This window comes from Euphorbia lathyris, chromosome 6 (assembly GCF_963576675.1).
Source record: "Euphorbia lathyris chromosome 6, ddEupLath1.1, whole genome shotgun sequence".
Taxonomy (NCBI): Eukaryota; Viridiplantae; Streptophyta; class Magnoliopsida; order Malpighiales; family Euphorbiaceae; genus Euphorbia; species Euphorbia lathyris.
In genome coordinates this window covers 24,179,653-24,192,814 of record NC_088915.1, presented here as the reverse complement: position 1 = coordinate 24,192,814, position 13,162 = coordinate 24,179,653, and the positions used below count along the sequence as shown (strand labels likewise).

The 13,162-nt window shown below is 32.4% G+C and overlaps 1 protein-coding gene across 2 annotated transcripts; it reads left to right on the top strand.

The window, feature by feature from the left end:
• The first annotated feature begins 4,068 nt into the window (after nt 1-4,068).
• Nucleotides 4,069-6,516, top strand: LOC136233480 (uncharacterized). Of its 2 annotated transcripts, none has more exons than XM_066023150.1 (3): nt 4,069-4,257; nt 4,343-4,676; nt 5,711-6,516. In XM_066023150.1, the coding sequence occupies exons 1-3, from the start codon at nt 4,185-4,187 to the stop codon at nt 6,300-6,302; spliced, it is 999 nt and encodes a 332-aa protein (XP_065879222.1). In that variant the 5' UTR covers nt 4,069-4,184; the 3' UTR covers nt 6,303-6,516. The 2 variants fall into 2 exon arrangements, with proteins under 2 accessions (XP_065879222.1, XP_065879221.1); XM_066023149.1 differs by having other exon boundaries at nt 4,330-4,676.
• The last annotated feature ends 6,646 nt before the right edge of the window (nt 6,517-13,162 follow it).

Here is a 13,162-nt window from a genome sequence, read left to right as displayed (position 1 = left end):
TGTTGTGCACACTTCAAACCTAGTGGACATTTGCTTGTGGGAGTGTTAGGTATTAATGTGGACCTTGAGCTTTTGGTTCAAACAGTTCTATGACAATGGTATCAGAGCATCTAGGATTGAACAGTCGAGAGTTCGAGTCTTGACAACCTTATTAATTGGTGGAATTAAAAAAACACATGGTGAGATGGATCTGTATTGTACACGCTGCAAGCCCATGGGGCATTTATGTGTGGGGTGTGTCAAAAATTAATATAAGAATTATGATTGGTTCAATTGGTTGCATGACATGATATTAGAGCTTCTTGAAGCAAACGATAGAGGGTTCTTATCTTGACAACCCTATTTATTGATGAATTTAAACACATGGTAGGATAAGACTGTGTTGTGCACGTTTCAAGCCCAAAGGGCATTAATTGCGTGAGGGGTGAGTCAGAGAGTATAATAAAACTATTCTTGAACCTTAGCTATCAGCTTTGATACCAATTGTAACACCCTTGTCCAAAACCATGTAGATATTGTCCGTTTTGGCCAAATCCAACACCTTGGACCTCAAGGCTTTAAAACGCGTTTGCATGTACTAGATTCTCACCTTACTAATGGCCTCATCCACTCTCTCTCTTCGTTTTCGACGTGAAATTCAGTTCATTCCTACCCCATCGCCATCCATTACGACCGCTCCTTACTAAACTTTCTACCCCGATGCCACCCACTTCGGACCGAATCGTTACATTATATTAACTTCAACTTCTAACAAACCAAAGAGGACTTTATATTAATCTCAATAATATATTTTGGATTAGTTTTATATATAAAAGTTTAAATAGTTAGAAATATATAATCTTAGCCAAAACTCTTATGTACCAACGTTTGAAACTAACGATGGCATTTGCGTTTCCACCATATATGCAAAATTAGGAAAAAAAAAACTTAATACATCATTTGCCTTTGATTTATCCAAAAAGTTTGATTGGACTCTTAAACTTTCAAAATGTCTCGATAGTTCTTTCAATTTGTATAAAATGTTCAGTCAATCCTTTAAACTTACGTAAAATGTAATCAATTAATCACTCAATTGCAAAAAAAAAAAAAAAAAAAACTGCATGCGAAAGATGTGTTATACACGCTTTAGAATTTTATTACATGATTCACATAATAGATTAAAAAAGAAGTTATTACTTGCACAACTGTAAGACTTGTCGTCTTTAATATTAGAACCACATCTTGGCCGTTTTACTTTTTTTTAAAAGATGTGTGCAACACATTTTCTGCATTTAACTTATACTTATGCAACTTAGTGATTAATTGATTACATTTTATGTAAGTTGAAAGGATCAATTAAACATTTTACGTAAGTCGAAACGGTTATTAAAATACTTTGAAATTCAGATACCAATCAAACTATTTGAACAAATTCATAGGATGTATGCAAAAAAAAAAATTGCTGAAATATTGGGTGCCATTAATTAGTTCTACTAATAAGAAAAGAGAGTAATTTGTATCAAATTGAATCAAAGTCAAGATCTATTGGAGTATTCATAAATGGTTGAGGAAAAATTGATCCTATTGGACACTGATACATAAATATTAAAGAGAGGAAAGAAATAGCAGCCAAAATTGATTTTTTTTATGATCAACAAGCACATAATTTAACTTAAGTCAAACTCTCAGCTTTGTTCAACTTGTTTATTAGTTTGTAGTGTAAGTAATGACCATGTGCATGCCTTATCTTTTAAATGCCCAAGTGCTCATTCATATATAAAATATTCAATTTGGACAAACAATAGAATGAAAATGACGCTTCTTATTAGTTGGAGATTAATCGAATTTGTATTTTCGTATTTTATATTTATTCATAAACAATTCGTTATACAAATACAATTGAAATATGTATCATACTATTTGAAAAATAATAATATAAAATTATTTAATATAAAAGAATATGTATATTTGTAAGATATATTATTAAAAATATGTCAACAACAACATTTAAATAACAATATTATTGAAACAACTAAAATAAGTACAAAATCATGCACATAAGTAATATAATTCACTAAAAACTATGAAACAATGTCCTTATAGTATTAAATCATATCATGAACACAAGTACTAGAATTAAACAAAAATATCTGAAATAATAAACACAATTTACTACCATGAGATAATGTTAAGTAATAAAGAAATAAAAGAATAAAGAAAATAACATTTTTTTTTGTACTAACTGCCGCCCAAGCGGCCAAAAAACGGTCTGCCGCCAAAAAATGCTTAGATGGGGCTAGGCGAGGAAAATCAAAACTAATTCTCGATGAAATCATCGAGACAAGCTTGATTTTTGAATAGTGGGAAGACATACTATTAATCCTTTAAGGCTTATAAATAGACATTTAATCTTTGATTTAAATCATCATTGAGATAAAAAAAATTTAGAGGGGTTGGAAAACACTTAGACATAGAATTTCTAGAAATTTTTTTGAATTTAAGTTTTATAAATTTGTATTGTAAGTTGTTCTTAGTTGGTCAATAATAGAAGCTTATCCTCTCATGTGGAAGCATGATTTGGTCCAACCACGTAAATGTTTTAGGCTGTTTATTTTATTTAGAATTGTTCATTTAATTTTTTGTGCTGAAAATTCACCTCATAAAAAACATCTTTAGAATCATTGTTATTATTTTTTCTCTGCTCCTAAATTATATATATACTAATCGAAGACTCATACATTGCACGAGATGTATCATACTATTTAATAAATTTTATGATTGATTTAAATATTATATTAATTTGTAACTTTTTTATTGTTACGGCAGTGTTAAATTATTGATTAATTCTGTAAAAAATCATAATATTATTTACTAGTAATAAATAATCTTTCATATTATTATAGTAATAAAAAATGCTTGGCATATCTTTTAGCATGTTTTTATTTCTTATATATCTTATGTAATATGAGTCGAATTTTATTTTAATACGTACACATTAATGTAATTTTACATAAAATTCGAGAAGATAAATATAAAAAATATTTGACTTTTTTTTTTTAATGTAACATTGTATTTCAAATCAAAATATAGGTAGAGGCTAAGCTTACTTTGTTTTTTACTTATAATTTACAATCTTTCATTGTTTATTGTAATTAAAATTTTAATTATCTTAAATACTAATAAATATTCATTAATTAATGTAAAATAAATTTGAAAATTAGTATTACTGATTAATAAATAATTTAAATGGTAGCGGCTTGAGATCCAAATTTTCTTCCAATCATTTTTGGTCATTTGGGTACAGAGCTTATCTACATTTGAACCGGTGAGAGAGAATAATATGCATCTTTCTCATGCAATTTGAGTTCCCTTCAATCCAAATAAATTGATTAAAATTAATATATAAAAATAATTTATACTTACTGATGCAATTTCAATGCAATGTTTTTCGGTAAATTATTTGAATAAATATTCTGAAAAATAAATCGCCGACATATATTGGTCGGTGATAATGTCAAAATGTCCAATGGAAGTCGCCGCGACTTCAAGTAGTCGAAATGTCGGACAAAAATCACAATCGAAAATTGTGTCAGTAAAATATTATCGCAACTGTTTACGTAGGAGGCTTTCACCGACACATATGAATATTTTGAGTTCGTCGCACAAGCGACAAAATTTCTCGTCGGTGATACTGATTTTTCTTGTAGTAGATAAATCGTTTACTCTAAATATAATCCCTATATTAGTTTTAACTATATAATTAAAGACTAAACTATTTGAGATGAGATTCATGTCATGTTTTCATATCCTATACATAATTTTCATCTCTAATTAATATTTTTATAGTGTAAATTAATTGTAGTTTATGTGCTTCTGCAGAGTACAGGTTAATGGCTAAAGTCAACTATAAATGAAGTGATGATCACATGCATATTACACAAAAATAAATAGATAAATTGAAAAAATTACACCAATTTGACATTTTAAGAATACCAAGTCAACCTATTAATGACACGTACTAAAAAGTATAAACAAATTAATTAAACAAATTAGCCACACTAATAAGGAATAATATTAGAATAGTCGACATTAAATGATTTTTTTATTTAGAGCATCTCAGAAATTAAAAATACAGAAAAAATGAAACAATTTTAGAGATTGCAGTGATCTGATTTGATCATTGCAGTAGGTTCTGCAGGTAGAAGATGTATGAATTTCTGTTTCCTTGTTGTTTGGATGTTATGTTTAGATATCCTGAAAAGCAGATCAGATTCTTATGTAAGTATAATTTCTGATATTGTCATTATCATATCTAGTTTTCTGGTGATTGGAATTAATTAAAATTGTCAGGATATTGAAGAAGATGAGAAGAGGATAATACCAGCAATTTTTAATGGCACCCTTTATATTCCAAGTTTGGATGGTTACATATCGGCAGTCAAAGTAGTGGGTGGAACTCTTGTTTGGAAACAAAATTTACAAGAATTAACTGGGATTAATACAAGTTATTATAATGGGATAATAGTATCAAAATCTACACCAACAATAGCATGTGCATATGATCTTATTATTGTTGGAATATATGGTCCTGCTGTTGTAATTGCTTTGGATATGTCTACTGGGAAACTTGTTTGGTCAACCCACCTCCATTCTCACCCTGCCGCGGTTCTTTCCATGCCTGGCATGTTCCACAACGGGTTAGTTTTTAACATTTATTGCAATTATACAAATGCATATTTGCACACCAACTGCGAAAGCTTGACCTATGGATGCTTTAGACTTTCGGAATTTAATTTGAAGTGGTATTGATTGATTGGTAAGGGTTATTGTTCTAATAGTATTAGCAAATACAGTAGATGTGTCTTTAACCATTAATGGCTTGATGAAAATTAATTATACAATGTACAATAGGATGATTCTAAGTATTTTATTTGGTTGATGCAAGTCATGATTTTGTAATTTCTGTCAAATTTGGGGTTTCGGATTTTAATGTTTTAGGACCCTGTTTTTATAAAAACAAAATCATGGCTATTTCATGAGCCTTGTGCTATATATTTCAGTCAAATTCGGACCTTTAGACTTTCTAATTTAGTATTTTATTAGCTATTTAATATTTTTATTTTTATTTTATTAACTATTCTATTAGCTGTTTCCTTTTTAGTTTCTGTTTTAGGGTTTTGTCTATTAGGGGTTGATTTCACTGTAATGAGCAGAGACAGATCTAGTCCAGGGCTCGGGGGCTCCTAGCTCCATCCTTAAGTAGTATTACTTCGCTACTTAATAGCCTCTAGATTTAATTTATATTGACGTTTTTGTAGTGTAATTTCAATATTTTAAGATGGTTAAACTGGTTAAGAGATATGTTTTAATGCAAAAGTACTTTTAATTTTTTAGCATTTCAACGCACCAAAACAATGAAATTTTAGTGTGATGGATGCCAAAAAAAATTTGCTAAGCCGTAACGGGCTGGACTTAAATTTTTTTCCCCAACTAACCCATATATTAATTCCTGGCTCGCCATTGATGATGAGACAGTTTTTTTATTAATGGAAACTTGATTTTTGATTTACTATTTCTTTTGGGAAATTTAAAATTTTTAGTAGGGTATTTATATGCAGAATAAACCCTTAGCAACAATCTGTTTTTATTCCCTGTGTCAGTTGCTATTGGATTGAGTTGAAATTGTGTATATTAATTTATCCGTTACTTGTAACAATATATTTTTTGGCAGGGCTTTTTATATAGGAACTTCATCAGTAGAAGAAATTACAAAGAGTGAGGAGTGCTGCAGTTTCCGGGGAAGTGTATCAAAATTAGATGCACAAACAGGAAAAGTATTGTGGACGAGATATATGCTACCTGACAACAATGGGCATCCCGGAGAATATGCAGGAGCAGCCATATGGAACACCATGTGGGGAAGCAATTCAATTGACTGCATCAGAAACCACCTCTATATTGCAACATCAAGCCTTTATTCTGCTCCTCTTCGAGTTCGTCAATGTCAAATAATGCACAAGAATCAAACTATGCCAAGCAATAGTGATAAATGTGTTGAGCCAGATGATCACTCCAACTCAATCATAGCCCTTGATCTTGACACTGGTGAAATCATGTGGTATCAGCATTTAGGTGGCTGCTATTCTTCTCCAGAAGCGCCGAGGATGTTTCTTACGTTTGATAATTACAGCAACAGAGATGCAGTTGTTGCTATTCTCCATGATGGGGTTGTCTTGGCAATTGATCGCACCACTGGAAGAATCATGTGGTGGAGAGTAAGTTCATTAAGTAGTGGAATTTCAGGAATAATGAAGGGCCCTTAGTATGGCATCCTTTTGCATAAATTTTATTTACCTTCATCTAAACTTTGATGAAGTTTCTTAAAATTCATAAATTTATTGTTGAAGGCATGGAAAAATTATTCTTGAAATAGCATAATTGGAGGTTACATTACATTCCTTTCCAGAACTCCACCTATTTTTCCACCTACTTGTTTTTAATTTATATTTCTTAAATATTGTTCTCCCTCAGTTGTTAATTTTTCATCCATACACCCTCTTAGCTTGTAACTTAGAAATAGTAATATACTTTTCATTAATTAATAACAGTTCCATCCTTCCAACTAATTGTTTCATTATTCAGAATAAATTTGTACATTAATCAGATTTTACTATCACTTTAGGAGTTAATTGCACCATTGGTCATTGAACTTACAATAGTTATCTCAAAATGATCGGTCAATTTATATTTGTCTCAATAAAATCACACAACTTTGAATTTGATCTCAATTAGGCCACTCAAGCGATTTCATTAGTTAAAAGACATCGGAATGATGTCATAGCCGACACGTTAGCATGAGTCAACTCAAATCTCTGACTGAAGCGACATGTGGTAGCCACGTGCCAGTTATTTTTATGAAAAAAAAACTAAATTTTGTTGACGTGCCACCCATGTCATCATTCTGATGCCTTTTAATTATTAAAATCATCAGAGTTATCTAATTGAGACAAAACTCAAAATTAACTGATTTTATCGAGACAGATTAAAAACTGAGTCACCATTTTAAAACAACCATGTAAGTTCAGTGACCAATAGTGCATGTAACCCTCATTTTAGGTTAATTTAACATCTAGCACTAGAAATTCGAAAACTATCGTTTTTAGTTAATTCTCACTTCACCTTTTCTATAAAAGATTTCAGTTCAGATGATTAATGAGAGTTAATAATATTTTGGGAAAATGATAAAAATAGATCATGTGGTTTCTGCCATTTTCAAACACAGTCATATGTTTCAAAATACAATAAATATGTACCTTGCAGTTTATTCAGTTAGCAAACAGGGTCCAAAAAAACTTATGTGTAAGTTAAGTTAAAGTTAAATTATAGCATGCGTATTTTTGTGTTTTCATGTATCATCATTTATTTTATTTTGTTATACTTTAACCAATCTCTAATCTACGACCCCTCCTCAATCTCTCTTCTCGATCCCTATGTTGAAATAAAATAAATTTAAATAAATAAATAAATAATAATAAGAAACCGAAAAGACATAAGTAATAAATATAGGTTAACGTGTTTTGTTGTTTAGAAGGAAAATAAAAATATATAGTATGTAAGTTTGAAAATAGATACATATGAATTGTGGTTGTAATTGGTCCAAGTACATGGACAAAAAAAATGTGGTATGTATAGTTTATATTTATCATTAGCTCTATAAATATAGAGTTGTATTTGGTTTTGTATGTAGGAAAAAATATAAGAAGAATTTAGTGCAACTAAAAGTGTGTAAGAGTGTAAGACTTTGTGTCTTGTGTCATTGAATATTATATTCCGAAAATCCAATCAATGTTCTCAAATTACATAACGGGTCCTTCATGAATTTTTTTATTTAGTCCATTTCTCTAACAAAGTGATATCAGAGACTAGGTTGAGAGAGTTTATTCTTCCACGAAATAATATTTGAGTGTTTGAGAGACCTTATAAAAAATATCAGGCAATCCAACAACATCTCTTTTCACTACCCTCATCTCAAAAAAAATAATAATAATTATGCAAGTTGGTGTATTCGAATGAAGGCGTTACTCGGATGTCAAGATGTTTGGGACATCGTAGAAAAAGGCGATGTAGTTCTAGAAGACGAGTCACGACTATCTCAAGCTGAAAAAGATAATCTACAGAAAAATCATAGAACTGATCAAAAGGCACTTACTCTTATCCATCAAGGCTTGGATGAAGTCATGTTCAAGAAGGTGTGTGAAGCTACCACCTCCAAACAAGCGTGAAAAATTCTACGAGTATCTCTTCAAGGTGAATAAAAAGTTAAAATGGTTCATTTGCAAATGCTGAGAGGAGAATTTGAGACGATGGGTATGAAAGAGACAAAAGTCATTATTTACTACTCATCTCGAGTAAAATCTGTCGTGAATCAAATGCGACAATATGGTGATAAAATTAAAGAGTCTAGAATTGTTGAGAAAATTTTACGATCACTACTACCGAAATTTGATTATGTAGTGGTGGCAATGGAAGAATCCAGAGACACAATGACTGTGGATGAAGTTATATGGTCATACAAGCACGTGAAGAACGATCCGAGAAGAGTAGAGAAGAATCAATAGAACAAGTCTTGGCAATAAAGACTTCCTTTAAAGAAAACGAAAGTAGCCGAGATAGAAGCCAGTTTGGAAGAGGACGTGGCAGAGGCCGAGGAGGAAATGAAAGAGGAAGAGGACGCGGAAGAAATCAAGGAAGAGGTGACAACCGTTATAATAACAACGAAATAAGCATTCAATCCACAAGAGGTAGAGGACACGGGCGTGGACGTGGATGAGGAAGAGGAAATTGGAAGCCGAATAAATGATGCGATAAATCTAACGTTCTATGTTACAATTTCTCCCAATATCGTCACTATGCAGTAGAATGTTGGAGTCCGCCTAAAAAGGTAGAGGAGACATCCAACAATATTCATGATGAGGAAGTAACAGGCACCGTGTTACTTACCTATGAAGGAGAAGAAAATCGTGAAAATTGGTATTTTGACAATGGAGCAAGTAACCATATGTGTGGTGATAGAAAGATATTCGTGGAGCTCGATGGATCCTTCAGATGAAATGTTGTATTTGGAGATTCCTCAAAAGTTCATATCCCTAGTAAATGAATCACATTCTTATTCGGCTAAAAAATGGCGATCACCAATTTATTGCAAATGTTTATTATATCCCTAACATGAAAAATAATATTTTTAGTTTGGGACAATTGCTGGAGAAAAATTATGAAGTTCATATGGTTGACTGGAGACTACTCCCATCGAATGAAAAAAAGGAGTTGATTGCACGATTACCCATGGCGAAGAACAAGATGTTCACAATTAACATCCAGATAGACGTGGCAAAATGTTTCAAAGCTTGTGTCAAAAGTTCCCCCTAGCTTTGGCATCTACGGTACGAGCATCTGAATTTTGGAGGACTCAAAATGTTGGGTCAGAAAAAAAATGGTGAATGACTTACCTCCCATTGATCAACCTCATCAACTGTGTTAAAGATGTCTTATTGGAAAACAATTCAGAACCAGTTTTCCAAATGAGTGCATGTCAAGAGCAAAGACGCCACTTGAGCTTGTTCATATAGATGTGTGTGGACCAATTACACCAATGTCACTGGGTTAAAATAATTATTTTCTACTTTTCATTGATGATTATAGTAGAAAAACTTGGGTGTATTTTTTGAAGGAAAAATCAGAAGTTTTTGGTGCGTTTAAAAAATGCAAAGCGTTTGTGGAGAAAGATAGCGGTCATTTCATTAAGGCGCTCAGATCAGACCGAGGTGGCGAATATATGTGCAATTCATTCAAGGAATTTTTTTAAGAACATGGAATTCGTCATTTCCTTTCAGTCCCGAGATCACCTTAATAAAATGGTGTTGTCGAAAGGAAGAATAAAACTATGCTGAACATGGTGAGGAGCATGCTAAAAAGTAAAAATTTGCCGAAGGAGTTGTGGGCTGAAGCAGTAGACTGTGTTGTCTACCTATTGAACCGATCTCCAATTGCCAATGTCTAGGATCGAACACTACAAGAAGCATGTAGCGGGATCAAGCCCAATATTCATCATTTATGTGTTTTTGGTAGTGTTGCCCATGTCCATGCACTAGATGAAGAAAGAAAAAAGCTAGACGAAAAAAGCAAGAAATACTTATTGATGAGATACTTAGAACATTCCAAAGGGTACAAAATGTTCGATCCTCAGATACAGAAAATTATCATCAGCAGAGGTTTCACCATTGACGAAGAAGCGGTTTGGGACTGGAGTGTCAACAGACAAATCAACTATAGTTTTTATCCTTTCATGGATGAAAACAATGATCTAGAAGAACCAGCAACAATCACATCCACAACACCAGCACCAAATTCAAAATCCAGTCCGACATCAGCAAGGTCATCCAGTTCAAAATTGCCTTCCAATGATGAAGAAAGTTCAGATGATTTTCCTTTGGGAAGATCGAAAAAATTCAGACTTGTTGAAGAATTTTATAATGAGCTAATAACCTTTTATCGTCATTTTATTAATGATGAACCAACAAATACAGAAGAAGCCATGAAGCATGAAAAATCGAGAAAAGCCATGGAAGAAGAGATTCGGTCAATTGAAAAAAATAAAAACGTGGGAGCTGACCACACTTCCAGCCGGTCAAAAACCCATTGAAGTTAGGTGTTCAAAGCAAAGAATGATGCAAATGGTGAAGTCGTTAGACACAAAGAAAGATTGGTGGCGAAAGGGTTCAGTCAACGATCCAGAATTGACTATAATGAAGTTTTTGCTCCCGTTGCAAGAATACAGAACATCAGACTAGTGATTTCAGTAGCTGCTCGGCATGGGTGGAAAATTCATCAAATGGATGTCAAGTCAGCATTCTCAACGGATATTTGGAGGAAGAAATTTATATCCAGCAACCACATGAGTATGTTGTAGAACACCAAGAAAATAAAGTGTTAAAATTGAAAATTGCACTTTATGGTGTAAAGCAAGCACCACGTGCTTGGAACAATTATATTGACAAATATTTAAAAAAAAATGGTTTTGTCAAATGCCCACATGAATATTCCATTTATACTAAAGTGAAAAATGGAGATATGTTACTTGTTTGTTTGTATGTGGACGATCTCATTTTTACACGGAACAATCCTAAGATGTTCGAGGAGTTCAAGGAGACAATGAATCGTGTATTTGAAATGACTGACGTTAGTCTAATGTCATATTATCTTTGCATTGAAGTGAAGCAGAACGATGAAAAAATTTTCATTTGTCAAACTGGCTTCACAAAGGAGATTTTGAAGAAATTCAATATGGAAAATTACAATTCCATGAATACGCCAGTCAAATGCGGAATCAAGTTGACCAAAGATGATGATGGAGAAATGGTCAATCATACGGCATTCCGAAGTTTGATCGGAAGTTTTAGACATTTGACTTACACACGACCCGACATCCTTTATGCAGTCAGTTTGGTTAGTCGATATATGGAAGCTCCAATAGTGTCACACTGGGTTTATTTTATTCAAAATCTGATGATTTCAAATTAGTTTGGTACAATGATAATGATCGAAAAAGTACAACTGGTTTTGTACTTTTTCTCAGTGAGATGACATTCACATTGAGTTAAAAAAACAACCGATCGTGACGTTATCCACCTGCGAAGCTGAGTATGTCGTATCATCATGTCTCTATCATGCAATATGGCTCTGAAGATTGTTAAAGGAATTTTAGATGGAAGAACGAGATCCAACGGAGATTTTTATTGATAATAAGTTGGCTTTGGTATTAGCAAAAAGTCCAGTGTTTTATGATCGGAACAAACACATTGATACGAGGTATCATTTTATTAGAGAATGCATTCAACAAAAGGAGGTGACAATGAAGTACGTGAAGACGGAAGATCAGATTGCAGATATTTTTATGAAGCCGTTAAAATACGATGTGTTCAGTCACTTGAGAGCTCAATTGGGAGTCATGAAATTTTAAGTTTAAGAGAGTATATTGAAATAAAATAAACTTAATTAAATAAATAAATAATAATAAAAAAAAACCCAAAATACATAAGTAATAAATGTAGGTTGACATGTTTTGTTGTTTAGAAGGAAAATAAAAAAAATATAGTATGTAAGTTTGAAAATAGATACATATGAATTGTGGTTGTAATTGGTCTTAGTATATGGACCAAAAAATTGTGCTGTGTATGGTTTATATTTATCAGCTCTATAAATATAGGGTTGTATTTGGTTTTGTATGTAGAAAAAAATATTAGGAAGAATTGAATGCAATTAAAAGTGTGTAAGAGTGTAAGATTTTGTGTATTGTGCCATTGAATATTATATTCCGAAAATCCAATTAATCCTCACAAATTACATAACTTGTCCTTCATAAATTTTTTATTTAATCCATTTCTATAACCATTTGCTAAGATCAATAGTGAATTTGTCATCATATGCCCAAAAAGATCAGCATTCAGGGTCGGCCCTGGGCCTAGGCTAGGAGTGCCCTGGCCTAGGACCCAAGGTTGGAAGGGGTCCAAAAATTGTATTATTTATGAATGTATATATAAATAGTTGGGAAAACAATTTTACAACAAAGTCAAATAAGTGGTTTAGTGGTAAAACATACATGCTCTATTTCAAAGATCCTGTGTTCGATTTCTTTAGTGTACGAAATTCAATTTGTCTCACTAATATGTACGATCTTATAGGTGACCTTCCACTTTGTGTATAGCCGGTAAAAATAACCGGTCAACCTCTGGTCAACGCGCCACCTCATCATTTTCATTCAAATGATTAGTAAAGTGTAACCCACAAATTATTTTAAAAAATCAAATTTTATCCTTTCTCTCTTTTACTCTTATCCCTCTTTCTCTTTATCTTATTCCCTCTATTTCTTTCTCTCTCTTTAAATTTCTATCTCTCTCTACTTTCTCTCTAACATTTCTCTCTCTACTCTCTCTCTTTAAATTTCCCTCTCTAACCTTTCTCTTTTTAAATGCCGAGTAGGTTGTATGTCCGGACAAACTCCTTGTTGTTGAAATGCACGAGTCTAAATAAGCATTCACTGATACAGATTCAGAGCGACAAGTGAAGGTTTTAATCGTAAACCAACAAAGAGGTTCTTCTCTAGCTAAACTAGAAAGAGTGAATCCCA